The 25818-nt window shown below is 45.1% G+C and overlaps 1 protein-coding gene across 2 annotated transcripts in view; it reads left to right on the top strand.

The window, feature by feature from the left end:
- Positions 1-17777, top strand: part of ARPC2 (actin related protein 2/3 complex subunit 2) — a 30839-nt gene extending 13062 nt beyond the window's left edge. For both annotated transcript variants that reach the window (XM_066280346.1, XM_066280347.1), the window contains exons 5-11: positions 2214-2259; positions 5465-5657; positions 6622-6715; positions 12499-12625; positions 14246-14346; positions 14667-14767; positions 17318-17777. In XM_066280346.1, coding sequence (XP_066136443.1) covers positions 2214-2259; positions 5465-5657; positions 6622-6715; positions 12499-12625; positions 14246-14346; positions 14667-14767; positions 17318-17342 — 687 coding nt within the window. In that variant the 3' untranslated portion in view covers positions 17343-17777. The remainder of the gene's footprint in view (positions 1-2213; positions 2260-5464; positions 5658-6621; positions 6716-12498; positions 12626-14245; positions 14347-14666; positions 14768-17317) is intronic.
- The last annotated feature ends 8041 nt before the right edge of the window (positions 17778-25818 follow it).

Genomic DNA, 25818 nt, shown 5'->3' with positions numbered 1-25818 from the left:
GGAGTAAGTTAAGTACCTCTCACCGTGTTGGAGCAGAGTGCACAGTAAATGGCTCCCAGGGTTGGTTAAACAGTGACCAGGCTGTGATAACCACAGGAAGCTTGTTACTTTGTCACAGGCCTTTTTCAAGGCAGAAAGCCTATGCCACCAGGGTGGGAAGATCTGATGGGGATGATTGATAGGTTGCCTACACCCAACTCCTGGTGTGAGGTTGGAAGAGTGGGCGAAAGCTAAAAAGTGAATTATAGTTAAAAGTGCAAGTGAAGTAAACAGGAGCATTGGCTGGTTTGGCCAAGGGGAGGGAGCAGAAGAGTTGAACATGGTATGAATTTGGCTCCAAAAACCTCTTAGATCTCAGAAGATTAATTTAGTAAGCTTGGAGTTAAACTAAACCTTAGTAGCCATGGTTTCTCCCACATCTGATTTCCCCTTCCTCCAAATACAGGTAGTGCACAGAGTACAGAATGGTAGCTTAGGGGCAGTGTGCCAGTAAAATTCTTACAGGAGGTGCATGTTACTTTTTCCCCCCAAGCTTTTTAGAAGAAATGGTAGATAAGACACCTGAAAGATCAGAACTCTCAGCCACCTATAAACTCTATAACCTTGAACTCTCCCTTTCAGTTCCTCTTCTGTGAAAGAGATACCTCACAGTGGTCTATGGTCACCAAATAGGAACTATATGTGGCACTATTTATCTTTTACCTTAATTCAAACATATGTGATCACTGATTTCATGCTTTGAGGTCCACTCTATTATCCAAGTTTTGCAGTTGGAGAATTTCTTACTGCTAAAGGAAATGATTAAATATGTGGAATATTAAAGAATACTTAAGAATGGAGGCACAGAGAACCTCGCTATGTGATCATTTTTTCAAATGGGACATGAAATATATGATTTGCTACTGATTTTTTTTAATATCTGGAGAGTACATTGAAAACGTTGGTACTCACATCTACCTATTGCATGTCCTTTGTGCGGGTACGTGGCACTGAGACCACAGCAGTGAGCAGGACAGGGTGCCTGCTCACATGGCGCTCCACTCCCGCTGCCTGTGTTTGCAGTGGTTTTCTCTGCCTAGTGGAATTGTTTAAAATGTGCAGCTAGAACTTCTATAATTAAAACAAAAGTTAGTACATTTGTTCACTTTTAATTTGTTAATTTGTCATACATTAAGTGCCCTTTTTTGGTATCCCAGAAAATGTAAGATGACCATTAGTGTGTGTGTGGTGAAATAGTATTAGAAATTGGATTCTCTCAGAGACTAAAATCTATAAATGCAACCCTATTTTACTACTGATGTTGTTAGTATATGGGCCGTAGTTTTACCTTCTTGTGGAATAGTATTGACACCTTCCCTCCCTACTGAGAATAATAAGCCTGTCTGTATTTTGCCTGTTAACATAGAAAAACTACAGATGACCAAAAGGGTTATTAAGTTCTAGTGACTTTAATTTACCCTTTTCTGTCTCCAAATAGCTGCCTTTTTTGTGCTTAATGTGTCCCATATAATGTTAAGTCAGAACTATTCTTCCCAAAATAAAAAGTTTGTTTCTTAAGCTGTCAGCCTAGGAGCAGTTTCCACCAGGTCAGACAGTCAAACCAGCACAGAAAAAAAATGGGAAGATGTAATAAAACACTTTTATCATTTATTCCCAAAAAGCTGGCAGGTGGCCAGCGGCAGAAAGCATTGGTTTGACCCGCTAGTATAAATAACTAGCTAAGATTCAATAATTCATTCTTTTGCCTTAAAAAGCTGGTAATGAACTAAATAACTTTAAAGGATATGAAAAAAGCAGGCTAACTGGAATCAGTTCCCAGCCATTCTGGCTTATCTGTTCATTCACCTGGGGTAGTGATTTGGCCTGTACTTACTTAATAACTGACATCATCTAAACTCACTTGGCATGTGCAGTTTATGATCTGGAGGAGAACAGAGAATATATAAAGAGTGTGACCAGGTCTTAAAAAAGTAAAGGATGAGCCTTGATTGAAAAACAGATCCTAGACTAAGCATTGGGCCTTCATCTCCATTCTGTGAGTCACTTGCTTAGTAATTCAGGTAAATCTGCCTCCCGCTCTGTGTAGCCAGTGTCCCATCCACCAGACGAAAGGAAGAGTGCTGGCTTAGGAGAAGCTTGGCAAGTTCAGTGCTTTAAAAGTAATGAAATTATCGTGGCCTTTGGATTAACATACTTGTTTTTGTGTTTTCTAGTTACTAAAGAGAGTGTACGGTAGTTTCTTGGTAAATCCAGAATCAGGTATGTAGTAATGTTCATGTTCATGACTGAAATGACTTGGAAGAGACCTGTCCTGTTTGTAGTATGCTTTTCCTCCATCGATTTAAGAGAGACGGGGGGGGGGGGGGGGGGGGGGGGGGGGGGGCATCAGCTCATTGTTCCACTTAGTTGTTTCATTTAGTTGTGCACTCATGGTTGCTTCTCATATGTGCTCTGACCAGGGAGCAAAGCCACAACTTCAGTGTGCCAGGACAATGTTCTATCCACTGACCCTCCTGGCCAGGGCCTGTAATACACTTTTTATAGCCAAAGGATTTTGGTCACCTATTTACAAATATTTCTGCATGAGTCCAGTTCCCACTTCAACTTTCTCCATAAAAAATAGCTTTTAAGGGGCTTTTGCAGTAGTACGCAGTGTAGTGTACAGAATTGATGTGTTTTTACTATTTAAAGCCACCAGTTGACTTTTCCTTAATCTTTTAGCAGAACCACCTTTGTTTGTGGTGATTAAGATGCCTTTTGAGCCCTGACCTGTGGTGGCGCAGTGGATAATGCAGTGACCTGGAACTCTGAGGTCGCTGGTTCGAAACCCTGGGCTTGCCCAGTCAAGGCACATATGGGAGTGGATGCTTCCTGCTCCTCCCCCTTCTCTCTCCCTCTCCCTCTCCCTCTCCCTCTCCATCTTTCCCTCCCTCCCCCTCCTCCTCCCTCTCCCCCCTCTGAAAATGAATTAAAAAAATTAAAAGATGCCTTTTGAGAAGACTAAGCAAATACTGATTCCCACCCCAAACCCTAATAACACCTTTTTCTGTACACTGCACATTTGGAGAATGAAAAGGAATATTCACAACCATTCTTGTATTTTCAAGTAATAAAAATGGCCAGAGGAATTAAAAAGCACCATGACCACCCTTGATTAGAATAACTGTGTTATATATACTGCTTCAAAGGGATTTTAAAGTGGAAAAAACTAAAGAATATTCTCATCCCTATAATTAAATGATAGTCTCAAATTCTGAGGCGTTTAACTGGGCCACAAAGGACAAAATAGTAAGACCATTTCAGCATAATATTTGTTACTCAAATATTGTTGCTGTGGTACTTTGATTAACACATTGTTTTAAGAGCAAAGATGTGTCTGTCTCTTTCTTTTAACAGCAGTTACTTCTGCTAGCTTAGTTCCTCCTTTTTTACAGCGAGGCCCTGCCTCACACTCCTATTAGGATATTTTCCCTGTCTCCTAAATGTTGCTCTGGAAACAAAATACCAAATACAGAAAGGTGCCTTTGGAATGTAACTTGGTACCAGGAATATTTGTTCATGGGAGCTTTGACTACAGTCCATAAAGAAGACTGCATGAAATGCATTATTCCCCAAAGTGACGGTACCAATGTATAGCAGAAATAAAAACCAAAAGGTAAATAACACAGGAAGTCTTAAGAGGAATAAGCAATTTCAGAAAGAACAGAACTAAAACAAATCGTGTAGGAACTCTTGGTCATGCTTATCACAGGTCAGATCCTAAATCTATCAGAACCACCAGAATAGAACACCAAGAGCTCCTATTTTCTCCCTGGGCCTGTCTTTCCACTTCCTGCTAAAACAGCCACTCAGCCAGGTTGCAGACTTTGTGTTCACTACAAGTGCAAAGCATGTGAAAATAGTGTTCTCTTTCTCTTTTCCTAGGGCTTTATCTGGGCAAGTTTGGAAAACTCAGCAAGCCATACTAGATTTTTTTTACTTTTCTTCATCCTCAGTATGTTTTTTTCATCATTTCAGAAGCCTTACTTAAAGTCTGACTTGAGCAATAGTTTTACTTAGTTTGTTTTATTTGGCTTCTTAAAACTAGCAAACCTCAGCTTTAAATATTTTCTTCTTTTTATCTAATCTGGTACTCAGTTATTTGGTTTTCAGGTCCCTAAAATGGAATGATGCTTGAGATTATTTAATATTGGAGGGCCAAAAATGTGCTAAGCACTATCTATCACAGAGATTTAGATAGCCCATGCTCTCAGTGAGGATAGACTCAACAAAAAACACAGACCTCAGGAGCGCTTTGGGGGAAAATTAAATCGTAACAAAGTACTGTAAAAAGGGTTAAGGTACTGGGCAATGTGAAGTCCATGCAGTTTCTGGTAAAAGTATTTCCATCAATTGCCTAGAATCTGAAATGATTCTTGGTGATGTACAGTTTTGCAAAATCATCGATAGGCTTTTAGGCGCGTATTAATAATTTCCTTGTACGATCAAGTGTGCCGGCCTTGTTTGCTGGGATTTGTGCACAGTGTGCTGTGAAGAGCCAGGATAGTGTAGTGGTCAGCAGACTTGGATTTCAGTCCTATTCTGCTCCACTTATTGATGACTCACTATGTTCCAGACACTTTAAAGACTGCACTTTCTCATAAGTCTCCCAGTAGTTTCCCCCATCTCACCACCACCACCCCCTTTTCTCTAAGAAGATGCAGCAATTATAGAGGTTAGGCAATTTGTCCAAGGTCATAAAATTGGCACGGCCAGGATTTGGATCCACTTTTCAGCTTAAAATAGAGTTGCCTCTACTTCTCTGTCGTACTGCGTTTTCCATGGCACTTTGCCTATTTAAACCTCTTTTCCCCCTTGAAATGATGATAACCGTTTCTAACCTGTGTGCTTCAAAGAGTTCTTATGGAGATCAAATGAAGTGAAATATTTAAAAACACTTTGAAAATGTTATAGTGTGTACAAATAAAAGCAACTAGAGACATACGCATTTCTAGATTTATCCATGTCCTGCCTCTTTCCACAAAGGATTTACAATGGCACATAAGGCAGCATATTTTATTATCAAAAAGCTATCCAGCTTGTTGATACTTGGCACATTAAACTTTAGAGAGAAAGGTTACTCCTTATAGGTTGATAGCCTATCCAGTCTGCTTCCCTCTGTGTCTGGAACACATTCCTAATCAAAATTCCCAGAGTATGACTTTCTCCCGTTCCTTATTTGTAATCATTATTGATATTGATTTGTTTTTGTCTAGCATTTGTTAATTAGCTATATATATTTACAGTGATGTTATGAGAATTGAGATTTTATTTTACCTCATTTGTCCTATGAGATAGATGGGAATGGACAGCATTCTACCGGGGTTAAAAGTATAATTACTGAGACAAAATAAAATGTCATTAGAACTTGGAAAGATTTTTTTTGTTTTTTTAATATAACTGCTGGGTATCTTTTCTCCTCCAGGATACAATGTCTCTTTGCTATACGACCTTGAAAACCTAAATCTGCCTGCATCCAAGGATTCTATTGTGCATCAGGCTGGCATGTTGAAACGAAATTGTTTTGCCTCAGTCTTTGAGAAATACTTCCAGTTCCAAGAAGAGGGCAAGGAAGGCGAGAACAGGGCAGTTATCCATTATAGGGATGATGAGACCATGTGAGTATAGAATTTGGTCCTGAAGCCTGGGTGTGACTGTCACATGCACTTATTGGAAGACAGAGAGCTAGGTCAGCCTTATCTGTTGTGTGATTACCCCGAAAGTGTCTTTCTCGTAAATTCTTTAAGCTAGGATGTATTATCAGGGAGGTGGGGTGCCATTTCCCTAGTCTCCAGATACTGAAAGTTGGCAAAAGGTGAAAAGAAAATGCAGTGCTTTTCTCGAAGGCACCACTGTACTGAGTCCCCCTCAGTCATCTAGCCTGGGTAATCTGGAGGCCCAGGGTCACCATAGGTTCTGTGTTACTGCAACTCTTGGATCATCTTTGTACTATCAGTCTCGTAGTATATAAAGAAATGCGGTTGAGAGAATTACTAACCCTGGATCCATTTCATACTCTATAGGCCAGTGGTTTTCAACCTTACTACACTTGGGGACCACTAAGGCAGAAATCAGCCTGGGCATCAGTGAATTTGACTAAGATCATTGGGTCTGTGATCTTCATACTCAGAGTGGTTCACTCATTGGTGGACTGGCACAAAATTTCTGACAGGCCAGTCTGTGGACCGGCAGTTGAAAAACATTGTTTTGTTTGTTTGTTTGTTTTAATTTATTTATTTATTGTGTTTACATAGATTCTAATGTCTCTCTGAACGCATCCCCACTCCCCCATATTCCCTTCAACATCTCCCTTACCCAGCTCCCAACAGCTCCCTCCCAAAAAACACTGTTATAGGCAAAGTTAGTATATCTACTTTGGTGATTTTCATCTTCTGCCACTCTTAGGCCATGCATTTATTATATGGACTTTGTTGGCCATAACTACTTAGTCTCGTTGTGCACACATTGTTTTATGAATTAAGAGATTTATGACTTAATACTCCCACTTCACTTGTAGATCAAATTCTTAACAAAACCCTGTTCTGGTTCTTTACTTACTGTCCTGGGTTTTGTTCCCCTCAGGTATGTTGAGTCTAAAAAGGACAGAGTCACAGTAGTCTTCAGCACAGTGTTTAAGGATGACGACGATGTGGTCATTGGAAAGGTGTTCATGCAGGTATGGAGCGGACATCTTGGGGGGAAACCACGCGTGGTGATTTGTCCCTTGGTGCCAAGCCCACCATAAGCATAGAAAAGAGGACTAGCAGTTCTGTTGATGCTGGAACTTGTTGCAGATTTAAACAGCCCCCACCAAACTCACTGAATGTTTTCTTTTTCTCAGTGGTTTTAGCCTTTGCAGGACTGGACTGGAGAATGGTTTGAGTATTAAACATACTAACAATGTGACTAAAATATTAATCATCCTTCCCGCCATGGGGATCTTTGATTTAAATCTTGGTTATATTTTCTGTCCTCTTGTGTTCCTCAAATTCTGGCAAGGTCTGCTCTTGATTTCATTCAGTCTTAACGTCTTTGCAGAATGGAGTCTATAGAAAATTGTTAAGTAGTAGGTAATGCATTAATAGGGTAGAGTTGTTGAACTGATAGTAAAGAGAACTGGCCAGAGTTGGACCTAAGTCACCATAGAGTGCCTCCTTCACAAGACGCTCATCTACTGTGAAGGGCAAAGGGGTGTAGCAGGCCGTTTGGTAACTGGACTTCCAGTGCAGTTGGACCCACTGTGATACAGTACAACTGTTGTGACTTTGTCACGCTATCTGCTAACCAGTTGCTGGCTCTAGGACAGGAGAGCTCGATGGTGAAGTGGTATCCAGGCTGGCTTCTTCTGAGATGGCTCAGCGTTCAAAATCTAGTACAATGTTTAAGTGTAAAAGAAAAACAATGTTGTATGTCCTGTTCCTTAGCAGGGTGATGGGATTTAAGGATTCTGGGATAATCCTTTTTGCTACATAGAATTGAAAGATAGTTGTGCTTAATATAGTGAGGATACTTGAGTAAGTGGCTAGGGAAATCTTCAAAAGTGATCGCATCGCCTCAATTTGATCCATCTGTCATGGCCTTTTGGGTTTAGGCTAATGAATCAGAAACTCTAATTTTGGAGTCTCTGCAGAAAAACTGGAGTATTGATACTCCCAGCATTTGGGAATACTAAACTTTACGAGAGAGAGAGTGTTTGTGCGCATAGATATAGAGAGAGAGATATATCTTGGGTCCAGAATGTAAGCCTCTGGACAGGCACTTCATCAATTCTTATGCAGAACTGACTGAGGAATTAAATGCAGTAGCTCAGAAATTGGGGTAAATCCAGACTGACGAACTAATTTTAAAAGCTATGAAGTATATTTTTAGATTTGGCTAGGTTTTTTTTACCAATCTTGTTCCATTTTATTCCAGGCGTCATCTTAGCTTATTTTTGTACTTTAAACAGATTTTATCTTGGAGAGGACTGGAGATTTGGTCCCTGGGAGAATTTTATGTATTCTTTTTGTGTGTATGAGTGTAAACTCCTCCCTCAGAGTACATGTGGTAGGGGACTTGTCGAAAGGGAGAACAGTCTGCACTTTTGCACTGACGGTATCTGCAGTCAGCAACCAGCCTGGCTCCATGCAGGCACACACGGTGTCTGGAATGTGAAAGGGCTGTGCTCAGGAAGCCATCTGCCCTGCCTCCCCCTCCAGACTCAAAGACTGGGTTAACTTCTTTGAAATGACCATAGAAACCCAAACTGACTTTGCTGGATTTCTTTCCCCAAATAAGTCATTTGAGCACTTACTTCCCTGGGCCTAGTTATTTTAAAGTTCTAGGAGAAAGGAGAACAATAGATGCCTGGCAGAGAATGTTGTGACCTGGGACACTGAAGTCCTTCATGGTCACTAGTCTGCTTGCTGTGGGCCTTTGTGGGTTTTCCCGTGCTAACATGCACGTCCAGCCTGGTCAGAACACAATTCCTACTTTTGTCATTTGACAGACTCTGCGGGATGCTTACTGCCTATAGAAAAAAGACAGGGAGCCTGACCTGTGGTGGCGCAGTGGATAAAGCGTCGACCTGGAAATGCTGAGGTCGCCGGTTCGAAACCCTGGGCTTGCCTGGTCAAGGCACATATGGGAGTTGATGCTTCCTGCTCCTCCCCCCTTCTCTCTCTCTCTGTCTCTCTCCTCTCTCTCTCTCTGTCTTTCCCTTTCCTCTCTAAAATGAATAAATAAAAAATTTAAAAAAAGAAAAGAAAAAAGACAGGGAGTTTCCATCCCCATTCACACAATCGGTTGTAGTGCTTGGCTTTGGTGCCTTATCTTGTAGACGTGCAAGCTGGCGTGCGCTTGCACGGAGAAAGTGCTGGGCGTCATCGTTTCAGTGCTTAGCCTGTGGGAACCAGTAGAAGTTGGAACGAGAATTTTTTTATACTATTAGATCGTAAAGTCAGTAACTCAGAAAAGTTCAGTTGGAACCACTGGTTTCTTTATATTTAGGGACAAGACACAAGCAGTCTGCCTCTTTAGGCAGTTGTAAAGATGTTATCTTGGGGACCCTTGCTGCCTGTTTACATGGGTGGTTCTAGCTATAGGATATCTTCCTGACCTGAGAACAGAGTCACAGTCAGTAATTTTGGTAGTTATTGCCGAGCTCTTCCCCACAGAGGTGGTACTATTCTCCCTCCCACCTGGACTGGATTAGCATGCCCATTTCCCCACAGTGTACTGTCACACCTTTGGACTTCTGCCAGTCTCATAGGTTAACAGGGGTATCTGTGTTCTCATGTGAGCAAGGTCAAAGCATCTTCCATGTTAGTGGTTGGTTGTTTTCTTTCTGGTGAGATGTCTCTTTTATGTTCTTGACCCATTTTTCAGTTGGATTGTTGATCTTTTCAATTTCTTTATATACTAGGGAGATTAACCATTTGTCTGTGATAAGAGTTGCACTTTTTCCCCCCGTTTGTCATTAGACTTTGTAGGCTTTTCCCCCCATTCAGCAGTAGTTTATACATAGATAAATTAGTCAGTCTTCTCTTTATGGCTTTCTTGATTTTTAGTCATAGTTTGAAACTCCTTCTATACTTCAAAATTATAAAGAAATTGACCTGTTTATTTTTCTAGAATTTTTACAGTTTTATTCTACACATAAACCTTTTTATTACCTATGTTTGGAGTTTTTCCTGGTATATGACATGGAAGATGGACCCTACCATTCATCTATCCATGGCTACAGACTGGGTCCAGTCGCAATTATTTAAAAGCCCATGTGTGTATTACTGATTCAAGGTGTTACCTGTATCATATACTAAATTTCTGTAGATAATTGGGATTTATTCTGAACTTCTATAATGAATTATGCTGTGATAGAAGAGGGAGATAGTGTTGTGGTGCTCAAGACATCCATCCTAGTTAGAGGGAGAAAAAATAAGCAGTGTTGCTGATATATACGTAACAAAGACACTAATGAAACTATTTGGGTTGGTTGGTACGTGAGTTGATTGGCAGGTTGCTTAGTTTATAAGTGTCATTTAAGGGGGAGTGCCATAGAAAAAGACCTGAGATTTGCTAAAGGGCAGTCCCAAATCAGAAGTACTGTATATTTGTTACACAAGTCATAAGTGTATTATTTTCTATATATACAGAACTGATGAAATGGTAATAAGTTACCTCAGATTTATAAATACCCCATCTGGATGCAAATGGCATATGTGTAAGTGAACTGGAGCCTTCAAGAAGCTTACTAAACATACAAAAATGCTGGCAGACAATTATTATTTGTTCTGTTTTTTTCCCCTGAGGCTGAAGAGTAAAATCAACAGGAGTTAGAAAACCCCCCAACCCCTTTGCAGAATAAAAGGTGTTTTCTAGAGATGGGCAATCTTAGGAGTTTTGCTTTAGGAATTCCCATTTTGAATGATCTTGATTCCCTCCCTACCTCTCCAAATTTTTTTCTTTGGAGGACAAAATTCCAGAGGGGGTTAGGTTGATTTCTTTTCCATCAATAGAGATCCCAGACTAGGCATCAGAACTCCTCAAGTATTACCCTTCCTTTGGTATAAATTTGCTAGAGGCTTGCTTGTTGATCTATGTATATTATTCTTACCTACAAGTGGAAACATAGTTTTCGCTCCTTCCTCTACAATGTATGACACTAGTCAGCTAAGATAGAAGGGCATTCCTTCATTCAGCAATTGTGTGCTAGCCATCCTCTTTGAAGGATGGGAATAACTGGAGACGAATGAAGCAGAATCCTTGGCTTCAGGAGCTCACGACCTGATAGGGAAGCCAGCTGCATTAAAGAATAGTGCCGTATCCAAGTAGAGGTTTTGTAGAGAAGACACGGGAATCCCACGGAAAGAGCCGCCAGCTGCCTTAACCTGCTGGAGATGGTGTTATAAAAGAGGTCATATTTGAGCGCAGAAGATCAGCTGTTTATACATGCATTTAGTGCTCATAAAACTCAAAGGCCTTGGCAAGCCCTTGGTTCTATTCCTCTGCCATCATCAGTGAATTTGGATCGTCTGGTCTTGCTGGCATTGCTGGAAAATCTAGTTCAGCTCTTGCAGGTCTGGGTTGAGACATGGATGCCTCGTATCACTTATCTGTTTACACAAGAATGTATGGATTGGAAAAGCTTGCCATCTGAATATTGAAACAGAAAGAATGGGTGGTTGTCATATCCTCGGTGACTTTGCTATAGTGTGATGAGGATGGGTGGGTTCATTTTGTTAAAGGGATTAGCTCTTAGGCAGCATGGTGGCTATTTAGTTCAGGGCCATTCAAGAGCCAGCAGTAAATATCAGACTTGCATTTCTCATGACACACGGTCCTCTTGTCTAAATGAATATTAAGACAACTCAGCTTCTTTAACTCTGCTGTCTTCTGTCCCTAAGAAGAACTTGAATCTGGTCTAAAGTTCTGAGTGATGAATTCTGAATAGTAATAGGATCTAAGATATTTCAGTGAACCAAGACTTGTGTTAACACCCGGAGTCCAGAGAGAGTGTGGTATTCATGAGACTGGAAGATGTGGAGATGAGGGTGAGGGGCATGATGAATAATTGGTCAGCTCATCGGGCTTTATATGCAAAGATAAAAGGAGTTAAGTTTAAGGATCCATTCATCTAGAAATTTTCAAGATTTCCTAAGAAATACCGCCTCTTGCATGTTAAATCAAAAGAAACTATTAAGCAATAGCCCTTATCTTAAATGTAATCTGATTCTCCCAGTGTTTTGCAATTTGTTTTCTGGGTTTTTTATTGCTGTTGTGTTTTTTTTGTTTTCTTTTGTTTTGTTTTGTTTTTGTATTTTTCTGAAGTTGGAAACGGGGAGGCAGTCAGACAGACTCCCACATGCACCCGACCAGGATCTACCCGGCATGCCCACCAGGGGGCGATGCTCTGCCCATCCGGGGTGTTGCTCTGTTGCAACCAGGGTCACTCTAGCACCTGAGGCAGAGGCCATGGAGCCATCCTCAGTGCCCGGGCCAACTTTGCTCCAGTGGAGCCTGGGCTGCAGGAGGGGAAGAGAAAAAGAGAGAGAAGAAGGAGAGGGGGAGGGGTGGAGAAGCAGATGGGCGCTTTTCCTGTGTGCCCTGGCCGGGAATCGAACCTGGGACTCCTGCACGCCAGGCCGACGCTCTACCACTGAGCCAACCGGCCAAGGCCTGTTGTCTGTTTAATCTCAGATGTAATTCTGATATTCTAAAACAATAGAAAGGGAAGAGGAGTAACAGTGCTTTTCATCACATTTCAAATATCAGACTTGTTGAGTACATTATGATTTCTCCTCTTTGAATCTGAGGTACATTGGTAGCAGCCAGCTCTCGTGATATTTCACAGTAGGTATAGTTGATTTTTAGCCATCTGCTAGCCCAGAGGGCTACAAAGATCACACACACCCCACAGTGTAAGTTGCTCCTTATCTTATACCAGGTTCTCTTGTGGTTGCTTTTGCTTTATCCTATCAGGAGTTCAAAGAAGGACGCAGAGCCAGCCACACAGCCCCACAGGTCCTCTTCAGCCACAGGGAACCCCCTCTGGAGCTGAAAGACACCGATGCGGCCGTGGGTGACAACATTGGCTACATTACCTTCGGTAAGCAGCATGGGGGTGCCGTGTTCATGTGCCTTTGATGCGTCCGTACTGCAGACCGCCGCACCTAGACAGGCCTTGTTAAAGGAGGGAAAGGGAGGCAGGGGCAGGCCTACCACGTTGTTCCTGTTGCCATACTCATGGCTGTAGGATGGGTGTCACGAGACACTAATTATAGGTCCTATATAGACTGCTCACAAAAATTGGGATACTTTATCGCTTCATATTCATTTTTGAAATACCCCCTAATTTTTGTGAGCAGTGTAGTAGTCATCTCCCCTTTTCCCTGTTTTTCTGAAATCCTAATGAAGAAAGGGTAGCCCCTGATGTCAAGTGTTGGGAGATCAGCCTTGCTGAGCAGCTACGTGGGAGTTCTCTGTCGTGAGTCTTGGTATTAAACTCGAGCTCCACGCCATGATTCACTTATTTTACTTTCCCACTGAAGAAATTCGGGTCATTCCGTCTTGGAGTTGCTTCAGCCCAGTGAGCTGGCTTGGCTCGTTGTTAGAGCTGACGGTTTGGAATAACACTGTGCACACACAATGTAGCTGATGCCACTGAAATGGTCTCCTTTTGTGGAGTTTTCTTGAAGTCACCTCAGTGCTAGAGGTGCACCGGTTATTGGTGATGCGCTTGTCGATTTACCGTTTCATTAAATCTACACTACACTTTTTTTGAGGTTAGGATGCAGCTTGCAAGTCACAGCATATCAGTTTAATGGACAGCATATCTCTCTCTCTGGCCCATAAACTAATGGTAAACTTCCTGGCATGAACATCTTAGATTCTGTACATTGTAGTCATCTCCTATCCTGGTGTTCACTTCTTCTCGGGGCACATTGACTCAGGGCTCCCACTCATCTTATGAGGCATTCCTTTTCATTTCAGCAAAATTTCACACTCAGGATTTTGCTAATGAGACCACTGAGTAGAGAAGGTGCAGTTAACAGAGAAGATTCAGGAAGCAGAGGGCTAAGCGCCTGTGTAGGTCTCCAGGTGTCCGTGCCCCAGGAGGGGGTTTCTCCACCCCCGTCCAAAGCAGCTCCTCCTGTCTGTTCTCATCCAGAAAGGTCAAGTCCTTCGTGTTTGCTTTTCACTGGAAGAACACAGGGTCTTGTCTGGAATCTGGTTTCCCTGAAGGCTTACTCTACTTCAGCACCGAGGACATAGGACAGGCAGGCTTTGTTTCCTAATCCTGCGTTCTTGATTTAGGGTGAAGTGTCTCTCCAAAGTTAGGGGATAGTAGTGTCACCTTTCAGAGAGCTCTCTGAGCTGCTGAGGCAGGCGCTGGTGCGTGTGTGGCAGGCAGGCTTTCCCCACTTGGGGGTGCACGGCCAGAATCCAGGCCTGGGCTGAGTGCCCAGGACCACACCCTTTCGTGTGGACCTCGGTTCTCTGCCGTGATTTTGTTTTTCTCGGGGTCGTGCCCTTGCCCTCCCTGCACCTGCGCTGGTTATGGAAGTTCTCCCTGCCGTGTCTCAAGGAGGAAACCCTGACAGCCTGGGCTTGATGAAGTGAGCGGCTTTTACTTAAGCAGGAGCTGGGAGCTGGCTGGGCTGCTGGTCATTCCGCCCTCGGGCACTGGTATTAACACACTGACACCTTGTTTGTGCACCCCCCGCAGTGCTGTTCCCTCGCCACACCAACGCCAGTGCCCGAGACAACACCATCAACCTGATCCACACGTTCCGGGACTACCTGCACTACCACATCAAGTGCTCCAAGGTAAGAGGGCCGCAGCGCCGCGGCTCCAGTGCACGGTCATTCTCCACCAGAGCTACGACATACAAAGTCGTTCCATAGTCCAGGCTCTCGCTCTGGACTCTGAGTGATGGCTCTGGAGGCTTCGGGAAGTCCTGGTCTTTGTTCATCTCCCGCCACCACCAGCCCCATACCTCAGAGATGGGTCTGTGTCTGCTTCCCTGCAAGGCCCTGTGTCAGTCCCGGGGTGTACACTTCCAGACCTTCCTGATAACTTCTAAAGAAAGCAGAGCTGTCTTTCTAGAACATGACTCGGCTTCAGTACTCATTGTGTTTACCCCCAGGCCTATATTCACACACGTATGCGGGCAAAAACATCTGACTTCCTCAAGGTGCTGAACCGCGCACGCCCAGATGCTGAGAAGAAAGAAATGAAAACAATCACGTGAGTAGGGCAGGACCACCTTCCTCTGCTGAGCTCACTGAGCGAGAATAGTGGGTGTTGGTACCTGGCCCTCTGGCCCTCTGGGCGTCTGGGCAGGAGCTGTCTGTATGAGGCGGCGGGCTTGGGCCTGTAGCCGCCTGAAGGCTGCTGATGGGATGAGCAGGTTTTCACTCTGAGTGGGCCGGGCTGGTTTCCTTGTTTCCACGTGTTTGCGAGCTAGAAATATGGCAGCTAGAAAAAAGCCAGAGGGACTTTTTACCCAGGTAAGCTGTGTTCTCTTTGGGCCTGAACTGAGAGGTCAGTCTTGTCCTCCTCAAGGTCTTCCTGGAGAAGACGTAATTTGCTTAACAACATTTAGTTGAGTAAATAGGCCTGGAAACGTACACATACCCATGTTCTTTTTCCTGCTCTGTGTCTCAGCAGGCATTTGCATGGAGAAGAAGTTGTCTTTGTCAGGGATGGAAATGGTGGGCGTGTGCCAGAGAGGCCTCTCGATCTAGGGATTTAGGTCTTTGTGCAAGGTGCTGGGCCTGGTCCCCCTTCTGGTGTAGTTCAGGTCATCCTGTTCTTAAGATATGGTCATAGGCCATTGAATTCAAGTCTTAGGGGAACTAAGCCCCCCGTGCCACTCATAACCAATGTCTTTGCCAGCCTCTGGTAGGTGTGGTGTGTAAAGGCTTCAGGCTCCCTGCTGGGGTGTGAGAGGCCTCTTCTACCAAGTTAGCTTCTGCTGCCCCTTGACAGGATGAGAGAGGTCTTTGACTCTTATGTTCCTGAGTAGAATGTTTTCAGACTCTGAAACATCAGACAGCAGTGAGTCACCTCTGACTTCTTTAGATAAAGGCTTTAGAGATCGCCTGAAATTGGTACCAGAGGCCTTTCTCTGTAGGAGCTCTGTGGCTACTGCTTAGGACCTAACGAGTGATGGGCAGCCTGTGCTAGGTATTCGGGGCGGGGGGCAGAAGAAGGTGTGTGCGCTGAGGGAGCTCGTGCTCTTGCTGCCCCTCTAGAACCTTGTCTCAGCCCTAGAGTTACCGCCTCCTTCTCCCGGGTCGCTCCCCAGGAGTGCTGCTCTCACCGGGTATCACTTGGGTGACCTTGAGTGTGAGGCAGTCAGTTTTGTGCCACTTTCAGGGCCCAGTGGAGAGAAGACAGTTCAGTAGATGAATGAGCAGTTCACCAGGAGGTAAACGAGCAGCTAGGGACAGCAAGAGGAAACCAGACTGGCCAGCCTGTCACACACCAGACACGGGGCATTGTAAATAGATGGTCGTAGGGCTGCCTGCTTATGGGACCTTCAGTCCCATAACTCCCTGTCCCTTCAGGAGACAAGCCCACTGGGCAGCAGCTGCCCGTATCTGCCCCTAGGCCTCGTCCCCAGCCTCATTACACAGCCAGCAGGTGTTCTTGGGGATCACAGCGAAGTGAGTGCAGTTGTCTGAGAGGCAGGAACAACTCCCTCTCCTGGTGGGGAAAGTGGGAGAGGATGAGTCTTTGAAATGAATAGACTGCCCATAAACCCCTTCCACGGACTTACAAAGAGGAGCTTTGCCTTTTTCTGTCCCGTTACCTCTGTTTGGCAGGGGTGGGTCCCAGAAATAAGGGAGAGGCAGACAGTTGCATCTTCCCTGACAGCCAGATCATGTAACCAAGGGTGGGTATGAGCTACTGGTTCAGCTGGGCAGGAGAAGCCCGGATCACACACACACACACACACACACACACACACACTCACTCACTCACTCATTCTATCCAGCACAACACAGTAGGAAGGTTCTGCAGAACCATGAACAGCATGTAAGAGGGGGCAGGCCTGCTGCGAGAAATGGCCCTGGGTCAGAAGCCAGCGTCTCAGCACCGCACGGGCTCTGCCAGAATAGAGTGCTCACGAACATTTTGTTGAAGGTGTGAGGGTGATAAAATACAGATTCATTTGGGATGCGTGAGACATTCAGGGCAGGAAAAATTCAGCCGCCATATTTTTGCCCCATTTTCCCATAGTTCTTATTGCTGGCTTCTAGGCTGCTCTACCAAATAAAATACTCTGTGGGTGAGAACCAGCCTGTTTCCAAGGCTGGCCCTTATGGGAAAATACTAGGTGGAACTGGACACCATGACTCAGAAGCCTGAGGTCAGGCAGGTATTCTATAACCCAGAGTGGAGTTGAGGGGTGTTCCTTTGAACATCCTGCCCCATGGGTGAACGTCCTTACATGGAACTGCTATCTGCTGCCCAGAAAGATACAAGCTATGTAGAAGGAGCCTGAACTCGACCAGGAAATGGCTTGAGCCCAATCTAAAATGCAAGATCTCTGCCATTCAGAAACTGTGGACAAGTGATTCTCCTTTCTCTTTACTACATTTAATGTCCTCGTGGGCCTAGCACAAATATTTCATAGCACTCCACAGTATCAATAGGAAGAAAGAGCTGATGGACCCTTTCCACCTCATGCCTAGTGTCTTGTTGGGATCCCATCCCTGGTCCAGGCATATGGGGTGGAAGAAAAGTGAGCCCCAAACTAGCCTTCACACCTACTCTCTGCTTTTGAAGGGGGAAGACGTTTTCATCCCGCTAACTCTTGGGAACAGGAAGAGGAAGCAGCTGGCAACGGAAGGCTGGAACACTGCTACTGGATAATCGTAGCTTTTAATGTTGCACCTCTTCAGGTTCTTAAGGGATTCTCCATTTTGGTTCCATTTTGTACAAGTTTGGAAAATAATCTGCAGAAACGAGCTGTGCTTGCAAGGACTTCATAGTTCCCAAGAATTAAAAAAAAAAAGAAAGAAAGAAATCCACTTGATCAACTTAATTCCTTTTCTTTATCTTCCCTCCCTCACGCCCCTTCCCTCCCAGTCTCCTTCCAAGCTGTTTTGCTTTGCAATATGTTACTGGTAATGAGTTGCAGGATAATGCAATCTTAACTTGTTTTCTCTTAAGTATTTGAGTTCAAAACTCCTGTATCTAAAGAAATACGGTTCAGGTCATTAATAAATAAAATCTTTCTATCTTACATGAGAGTTTGCTGGGTTTCTGGACTGTGAGTCCAAAGGACAGGAGGGAGGAAGGGGAACCTGCAGATCGGAGCTGGGAAACCTGAAGTCAGGAGCCCTCAGCCCTCCCTTAGGGACAACAGCTAGCTCGGGAGCTCTTGGTTGGCATTGGTGAGTCAACGTGAAGAAGTTTGCTGTAAAACTCGGTTACTAAGTCTGTCTGCCTGCAGCCAAGAAGCTACTGGGACAGTGATAGACACATAAAGTGTTTTCTGGCTTATTCTTTTATCATGAACACTGTATAGCATTTTCCAAACGTGTTCCAGGATATGTGTGGTTCTGCAAGACGTTGATAGATATTTAGGTGTGGATCTGATGCAAACCAAGTGACCACATTTCTCTTCCTCATATAAAGCCCAAAGGACTGGCCCTCCACAAAACTTACTTTGGGAGATTTGTGCTTAGCAAGTAGTACAGAGCCTAGCAAAATCTGCTGTCCCCTAGCCGGACACTGATCCCTACAATAAACTTGGTTCAGAAAGTTTACTTGCTTGGTAAAGAGCTATCAGGAGAAAGTAGGGATGCCTGAAGTGGTCCAGGGCCATCCTCATGGTTTCTGTCTCCTTCCCCTTTTCATTTGTCCCCGTCTAATGCTCCAGCTGGTCTGAGGCTCATTAATAAAGCATGAGATTTCCTGCCTGCATCACAGCCAGCATTTTCATTTCCTATATTGTTTTGGATCATTGTAGATTCCCATGTAGTTGTAAGAAATAATACAGAGATCCTGTGTACCCTTCACCCAGTCGCCGGCTGTGGCGACGTCTTGTATGACTAATACAGAATCATAGCCAGGAAACCAATGTGGACACAGTCCTGGCCTTGCTCAGATGTTACCAGCTTTTACATGCACTCATTTGTGTGTTGTGTGTTTCTATGCATTTTTATCATGTGTGCTTTGTCACCATACCCAGTAGGTCAGAGTGTACCATACCTGTGAAGAGTGTCAGTTTTGAAATATGTGTTAGTTGTAGCTGTACTTTTTTTTTTGAGAATAGAGGAAGGCAGGGAGAGAAACATTAATTTGTGATTCCACTTATTTATGCATTCATTGGTTGACTTGTGTGTGTGCACTGACCAGAGATCGAACCAGTAACCTTGATGTATCAGGATGATGCTTTAACCAACTGAGCTAACTGGCCAGGGTGGACATCTTGATACATCTTGGATAGTAAAAATGTCTTTTTACTTTGGGTCGTAGTCAAGAAGTTTGAGAGCTCCAAGGTCATTTAGTCATCCAGACTTCATTTTACTTCACTTAAAGGGCCCTTAGAAAGCTTGGGATGGCCTGACCGTGGTAGCACAGTGGATTGACCATTGACTCGGAATGCTGAAGTGGCCAGTTTGAAACCCCAGGTTTGCCCATTCAAGGCACATACAAGAAGCAACTGCTACAAGTTGATGCTTCCCACTCCTCCCCACGCCCCTTCTCTCTCTCCTCTCTTCTCTCACCTCTCTAAAATAAAGACAGCAAGCTTGGGACGCAGTTAGGGCATTAGGGGCCCCTCCCCTCGGCACATGTGTCCTCTGGGGAGTGCTGTCACCTTTGTGGTACAGGCCCTCTGGCCTCCAGTGAAGAGTGTACCAGTCTGCCCTGTGTTTCCCTGGTACATAGATAGCCCTTTGTCACCAGCTTCTTTTAGGTGGGAAATGACTCAGATGCATAGGGTGATGGTGACAGGTATGTCTGCTGTACCCCAGGCGCTAATAGGTGCTTTCAGGGGTAACTTTGACTAGTAGCAGTTTTTGCTTTCCTGCTGGTTTTAAAACCTAATTCCTTAGTAAGCTGGAACTCACTGCACCCCTTGTTGCCAATAGTGGGGTTCATATTTATGGGAATCTGAAACCTCTACAGTCCATAGCTAGAAAAACCAACATTGCTTAGAAAACACGGAGTTGGGGGAAAACAAGGCAGTACATATTTTTTACAGCGGTAAATCCCAAGACAGTGCCTGACCTGTGGAGGCGCAGTGGATAGGAGCGTCAGCCTGGAACACTGAGGCCACCAGTTCAAAACCCTGGGCTTGCCCGGTCGACATGAGAAGCAACTACTATGAGTTGATGTTTCCCACTCCTTTCCCCTTCTCCCTCTCCCCCCCCAATTAGTAAATAAAATAAATAAATAAATCCATGCCAGGCCCAGTCTAGGTTGCTCAGTGAATACAGTGTCGACCCTGCCTGCCGGACGTCCTGGGTTTGACCCCATCACGGCACATAGAGGCAATCGGTGAGTACACAACTAAATGGAATAGCTAAGTGAAACAATGAATTGATGCTTCTCCCTTCTTCCCTCACACCGCCTGTCTCTTCCAAATCAATGGGGGGAAATTTTTTTTAAATCCATGCTGGTGAAGACACTCTCCAGACTTGCTCCTTTGTCCTCACCAGGACATGCTTGGTGTTAGCATGGCCCTGGTCTCAAAGGCCCGTTAACTTTAGCCAAGTCCTGTAGGACTTTGGGAAGAGCAAGTTCTCAAGATGAGGGTCAGCACACTGAGAGGACTTAGACTGGGCAAAAGGTGATCTAGCCCTGGCTGGATAGCTCAGTTGTTAGCATCGTCCTGATGCACAGAGGTTGCCAGTTTGATCCTCAGTGAGGGCACACACCGGGACAAATTGGTCAGTGTTCCTGTCTCTCTCTCTCTCTCTCTCTCTCAAATCAGTGTTTAACTTTTAAAAATTTTTTTATTGATTTTAGAGAGAGTGAGAGAGAGGGCAGGGAAGGAGTGGGAAGCATCAACTTACAGTAGTTGCTTCTCGTATGTGCCTTAACCACGCAAACCCGGGTATCGAATTGTGATGGCATTCCACATTAATGCTTTATCCACTGCAGCACTACAGGTCAGGCCAAAATAACTTTTAATAAAAACATTAAGAAAAGAGTGATGTAGTCTCTATTACTGCTGACTCACCTGCCCCAGGGTCCACATCTGGGAGATGTGGGTGACCTTGGATATAAGCCATAGAGGTTGAAAGCAATATTTTGAAGACAACTGGATATCATGTAGGCTATTACAGTGCCTATAATTGTACTTGGAAATACCATCTAATAAATTTTAGTTCCATTCCTATACCCTCAAGGGGATCAGAAGTGGCAGGACTGCTAAGGAAGCAAAGTCCAATACAAGCCAAGGTCATTCTGTCCTGGAAATTTCCAGGTCCTTCCCAAGAAAGTTGGTATTTTTTTCTGCTTGAGTGGCTCTTAAGCTGCAGTTGGGGGGGAGGGGGAGGAGCAGGGTGTTAGTGGGAAATCTCTGGGCCTGGTTAAATTGGGACCTGTGCATGCTAAGAACTAGAAGCTTGGCAGGAAAGGAAATAAGACTGACAGGAAGTAGTAAGTAGAGGGGTGGGATCAGAGAACAGGAAGTTGAAACCAGGAAAAGGAAGTCGTGCTAGCTGCGCATGCACTCTCTTATGGGAGGTAGTACTTAGCAGTTGTACCATTTCAGTTCCCTTGGGTCTCATTCAAAGTTGGGGTGATGGACACTTGCCCCAAGAGCTACAGTGATCTAAGACCCAAGCCTGGGTCTCTGGGGTGAGGCGCTATTTGAGTTCAAGCCATACTTCTCCCTTTGGGAATTGCTAAGAGCACTGTATTTTGTGGCTCCTGGGGAGACCTGGAGAATCTGGCTGTTTATCCCTAACAGAACCAGTGTTCCTTCTGCCCTATAGCTGACTTAGGACTTCCTGTAGCTAGGATCCTGGCCAGCCTCAGGCACAGGACTGTGCGCAAGGCCAAGAAGGGCCCAAGCCCCAGTGCGTCCACTCATCCAGTTATACCTCCAGCCCTCACATGCCACGCCCAGACATTGAGGGTCAGCAGAGAGAAATTCATACAGCCAAGAGAAGGGAAGGCGCAAAGGAGGCCCAGAAGGGTTCCCTGCCCAAGTCTGGATTGAGCACCATGATGCGGACTCTACCTGAGGAAAGGAGAACGGGGTGGGGTTGGGCACTACAGCCTGCAGAGTCAGCTGAATGGAGCATCTGCAAACCGCCTGCACCAGGGTCCTCTTTTGGGCAAAGGAGAGAAGGCAGATGAGTCCGTCCCAGAGAGATGGGCGAGTAGAGACGAACAGGATGACCCAGTAAGAAGAAATGACTGAGCAAGCAGGGGGCAGAACCCTGGCTTCCCGGGTCCCGCCGCCTAAGCTGTCCCACTTCACACGTCATCCCACACACAGTGTTTAGACAGAGCAGTGAAGAAGAAACACAGACATCCTGGATCCCTCAGGGAGGAGGCCAGGGCTGGGAACAGAGGGAGGTCTGTTTATTCCTGGCAGTCCAGTATTCGAGGGGCCCCACACCCACTCTGTCCAGACTCCAGGATGAACTCTCCCAGAGCCTCTGACTTCTGCCCGGTAGATAGCGTGGGGCTGAGGACCATCTGCTGGAACCCGGTGTCCTCCGCCCACCAGCTCCCTTGAGGATGGGTTTGAGGCTGAATGCTTCCCGCTTCCCTCTTCCCACTTTTTTTTTCCAGCAGACGTCCTGCCTCTCCAGGACCCCTGACTGCTCTGCCTCAGCCCTTCAACCCGGTCTCCCCCAGAGAGCCATGAAGTCTCCTTGCCGTGTCACTTGTGCTCTTGAGCAAGGAATTTTTTCCGATGTTTCCCCTCTAACTTTCTTGCTGCAGTTTTAGCCTCTTCTCCCCTGCTTCAGGTCTTAAGGGAGTATAACTGGCTTCTCTTCTTCCTCACCCCAAAGCCACACTTGATGCAACCTAGAAATAGGGGCACAACACCTCTTGGCTTCCGAGCCCTGAACTTGCCCTTCCTCTAACTGTACAGTCAAGACGTTTTGGTCATTGAAGGTCTACATGTGGGACAGTGGTCCCATAAAATTATGGATATGTAAAATTCATATCAACCAGTGATGTAGTGAAACGCATTACACCAATCCTTACCATTGTGTTACAATTGCCTACCTACAGTAGTCAGAACAGTAACATGCTGTACTGGTTTGTGCCTGGGAGCTGGAAGGGAACAATTTGTCACTCCAAATATGTTTCTCTAGCATAAGGATTATTTTAGGCTGGTTAATTTTAAGAAACCCTGAGTTGAAGAAGCTCTAAAAACCAAGTAGAAGTAACCCTTTGTAAAAGATATTCGTGTTTCTAAGGGAAGTCTCTAGAAAGTCTTAGCAGTGTAGAAGACCACAACTTAAACGTGCATAACCTTACTCTGGTTTACTGTGCTTTTCTGGTAACCTCCTATAACTGACTCCCCCCACCTCCAAACACCTTTTGTCTTAAGCTGAAGATGGTGTTTGAGGTGATAGCTTCAGCCATTTTGGTGAGTTACTTACTGTACTGTTTTCCTGGGTCTCCCATGTATACAGGAGGTATACATGTTATCAAACTTCTGTTTTTCTTTTTTTTTTTTTACAGAGACAGAGTCAGGGAGGGATAGACAGGGACAGACAGACAGGGTCGGAGAGATGAGAAGCATTGATAATTTTCATTGCACATTGCAACACCTTAGTTCTTCATTGATTGCTTTCTCATATGTGCCTTGACCATGGGCCTTCAGCAGACCGAGTAACCCCTTGCTTGAGCCAGCGACCTTGGGTCCAAGTTGGTGAGCTTTTTGCTCAAACCAGATGAGCCTGCGCTCAAGAGGGCGACCTCGGGGTCTCGAACCTGGGCTCTCGGCATCCCAGTCCAACGCTCTATCCACTGCGCCACCGCCTGGTCAGGTCAAACTTCTGTTTTTCTTTTGTTAATCCGTCTGTTATTGTAGGGATATCTCAGCTAAGAACTCAGAAGGGTAGAGGGAAAACTACTTTTCCTCCCCTCCACAGTTATAGGCTGTACTGGCCCTAGGTGAGTTATAGGCTGTACCATCTGGGTCAGAGGTCGGGAACCTTTTTGGCTGAGAGAGCCATGAACGCCACATATTTTAAAATGTAATTCCATGAGAGCCATACAACGACCCGTGTACATTACACATTATCCAATAAAAATTTGGTGTTGTCCCGGAGGACAGCTGTGATTGGCTCCAGCCACCCACAACCATGAACATGAGCAGTAGGAGTATGGATTGTAATACATGAGAATGTTTTATATTTTTAACATTATTTTTTTTTTTACTAAAGATTTGTCTGCGAGCCAGATGCAGCCATCAAAACAGCCACATCTGGCTCGCGAGCCATAGGTTCCCGACCCCTGATCTAGGTTGTGTAGCTGTATTCTGTGGTGTCCCCACGACAAAGTCAGCTAATGACACATTTCTCACAGCAGAACCTTGTGATTAAGCAGCATCTGCTGTACCTACCTTCCTCAGTTTCCCTGGGGATCAAAAGTGTTGCTGGTGTCTTGCTTTTTCTTTTTTTAAACTTTTTAACATTTTTTATTTATTGATTTTTTAGAGAGAGAGGGAGAAACCAATCTGTTCTAGGAATTGAACCTACAACCTTTGCATATCAGGACAAAGCCCTAACCAACCAGCTACCCAATCAGGGTAGCCCTTGCTTTGCATATCAGGACAGAGCCCTAACCAACCAGCTACCCAGTCAGGGTAGCCCTTGCTTCTCATATCAGGACAAAGCCCTAACCAACCAGCTACCCAGTCAGGGTAGCCCTTGCTTCTCATATCAGGACAAAGCCCTAACCAACTAGTTACCCAGTCAGGGTAGCCCTTGCTTCTCATATCAGGACAAAGCCCTAACCAACCAGCTACCCAGTCAGGGTAGCCCTTGCTTCTCATATCAGGACAAAGCCCTAACCAACCAGCTACCCAGTCAGGGTAGCCCTTGCTTCTCATATCAGGACAAAGCCCTAACCAACTAGCTACCCAGTCAGGGTAGCCCTTGCTTCTCATATCAGGACAAAGCCCTAACCAACCAGCTACCCAGTCAGGGTAGCCCTTGCTTCTCATATCAGGACAAAGCCCTAACCAACCAAGCTACCCAGTCAAGGTAGCCCTTGCTTTTCATAGGCTATCTGCCTTTCTCAAGGAGTTCTTTCTTCAAGGGGATGGGTATGTGGAAGGAAGGAAAATTCAGAGAAGGGCAGTCCTCTAAACGTTGTTAACAAACTACCTTTCATTGAGTGCTTATGTGCCAAGCACTGATCTGTTTTTATCACATACTATCTCATTTAGTCTCACAACTGGTTAATACAATCTGAGCCCCATTTTACAGATGAGAAAACTAAAGGCAAAAGAACTTTAGTTACTTGCCCAAATTCACACACACAAAAAAAAGATATATAAGATCTCAGCCAGGATTCTGAGGTCCAAAGCCAGGCTCTCTGATCCCAGCACTGGCTTGTGCCTCAATCATCATGGAGGAGGAAGAAGAGGAGTCACTTGTTGAGACTCCTTCCCCGCCCCCATTGTCAGGCACTGTGATCTAATCAGTTACCTATGTTATCCCGTGACATTTCCCATACCAACCCTGAGAGTGGCTTGCTTTCTTCCCATTTTACAAGTGGGAAAATTGAGGCCCAGAAAGTAAGGCCAAGGTCACACCCCCAGAGCTGTCTGTACTGCATAGCTCAGAACTTGACTCACAGAGCCGTTGAGAAAAGCGTGGAATGACTCCAGATTCTAGAAGGCAAGGCTGGCTTTATCAGCTGAAAGGCCCATCAGGGGATAGGACGGGGGGCAGTGAAGATCCTTAGGCCCCAAACACCCCCACCACTGCCACCATCGCACACACACTCCTCCTTGGCAGACAAGCAGAATTAAGGAGCTCAGTGTGCCGTCAGCTGGCTGGCCATGTGGTGGTATAAGGCTTGTAAAATGTAGATGTATTAGCTGAAGCAGAAAGTGGGGAAGGAGAGAAGAAATCATTATTCATTAACTGGGATGCATAGCTCAGGGGAGAGGTCTCCCAACTGGGTGACCTGCCACCCAAGTGACAAGCTATGGCCGGAGGCTGAAAAGGGGAAACTGGTACAGCCAGAAAGGGAGGAAGGCCTCTCAGCTGCTACAGCCCGGGGTGTGCCAGGTCCCACCCTCAGAGGCGGGGCCAGGCCGGCCTCAGCTCTATCCCTCCGGGGCC

Source organism: Saccopteryx bilineata, chromosome 5 (assembly GCF_036850765.1).
Source record: "Saccopteryx bilineata isolate mSacBil1 chromosome 5, mSacBil1_pri_phased_curated, whole genome shotgun sequence".
NCBI classification, from domain to species: domain Eukaryota; kingdom Metazoa; phylum Chordata; class Mammalia; order Chiroptera; family Emballonuridae; genus Saccopteryx; species Saccopteryx bilineata.
This window is presented reverse-complemented; position numbering and strand designations above follow the sequence as displayed.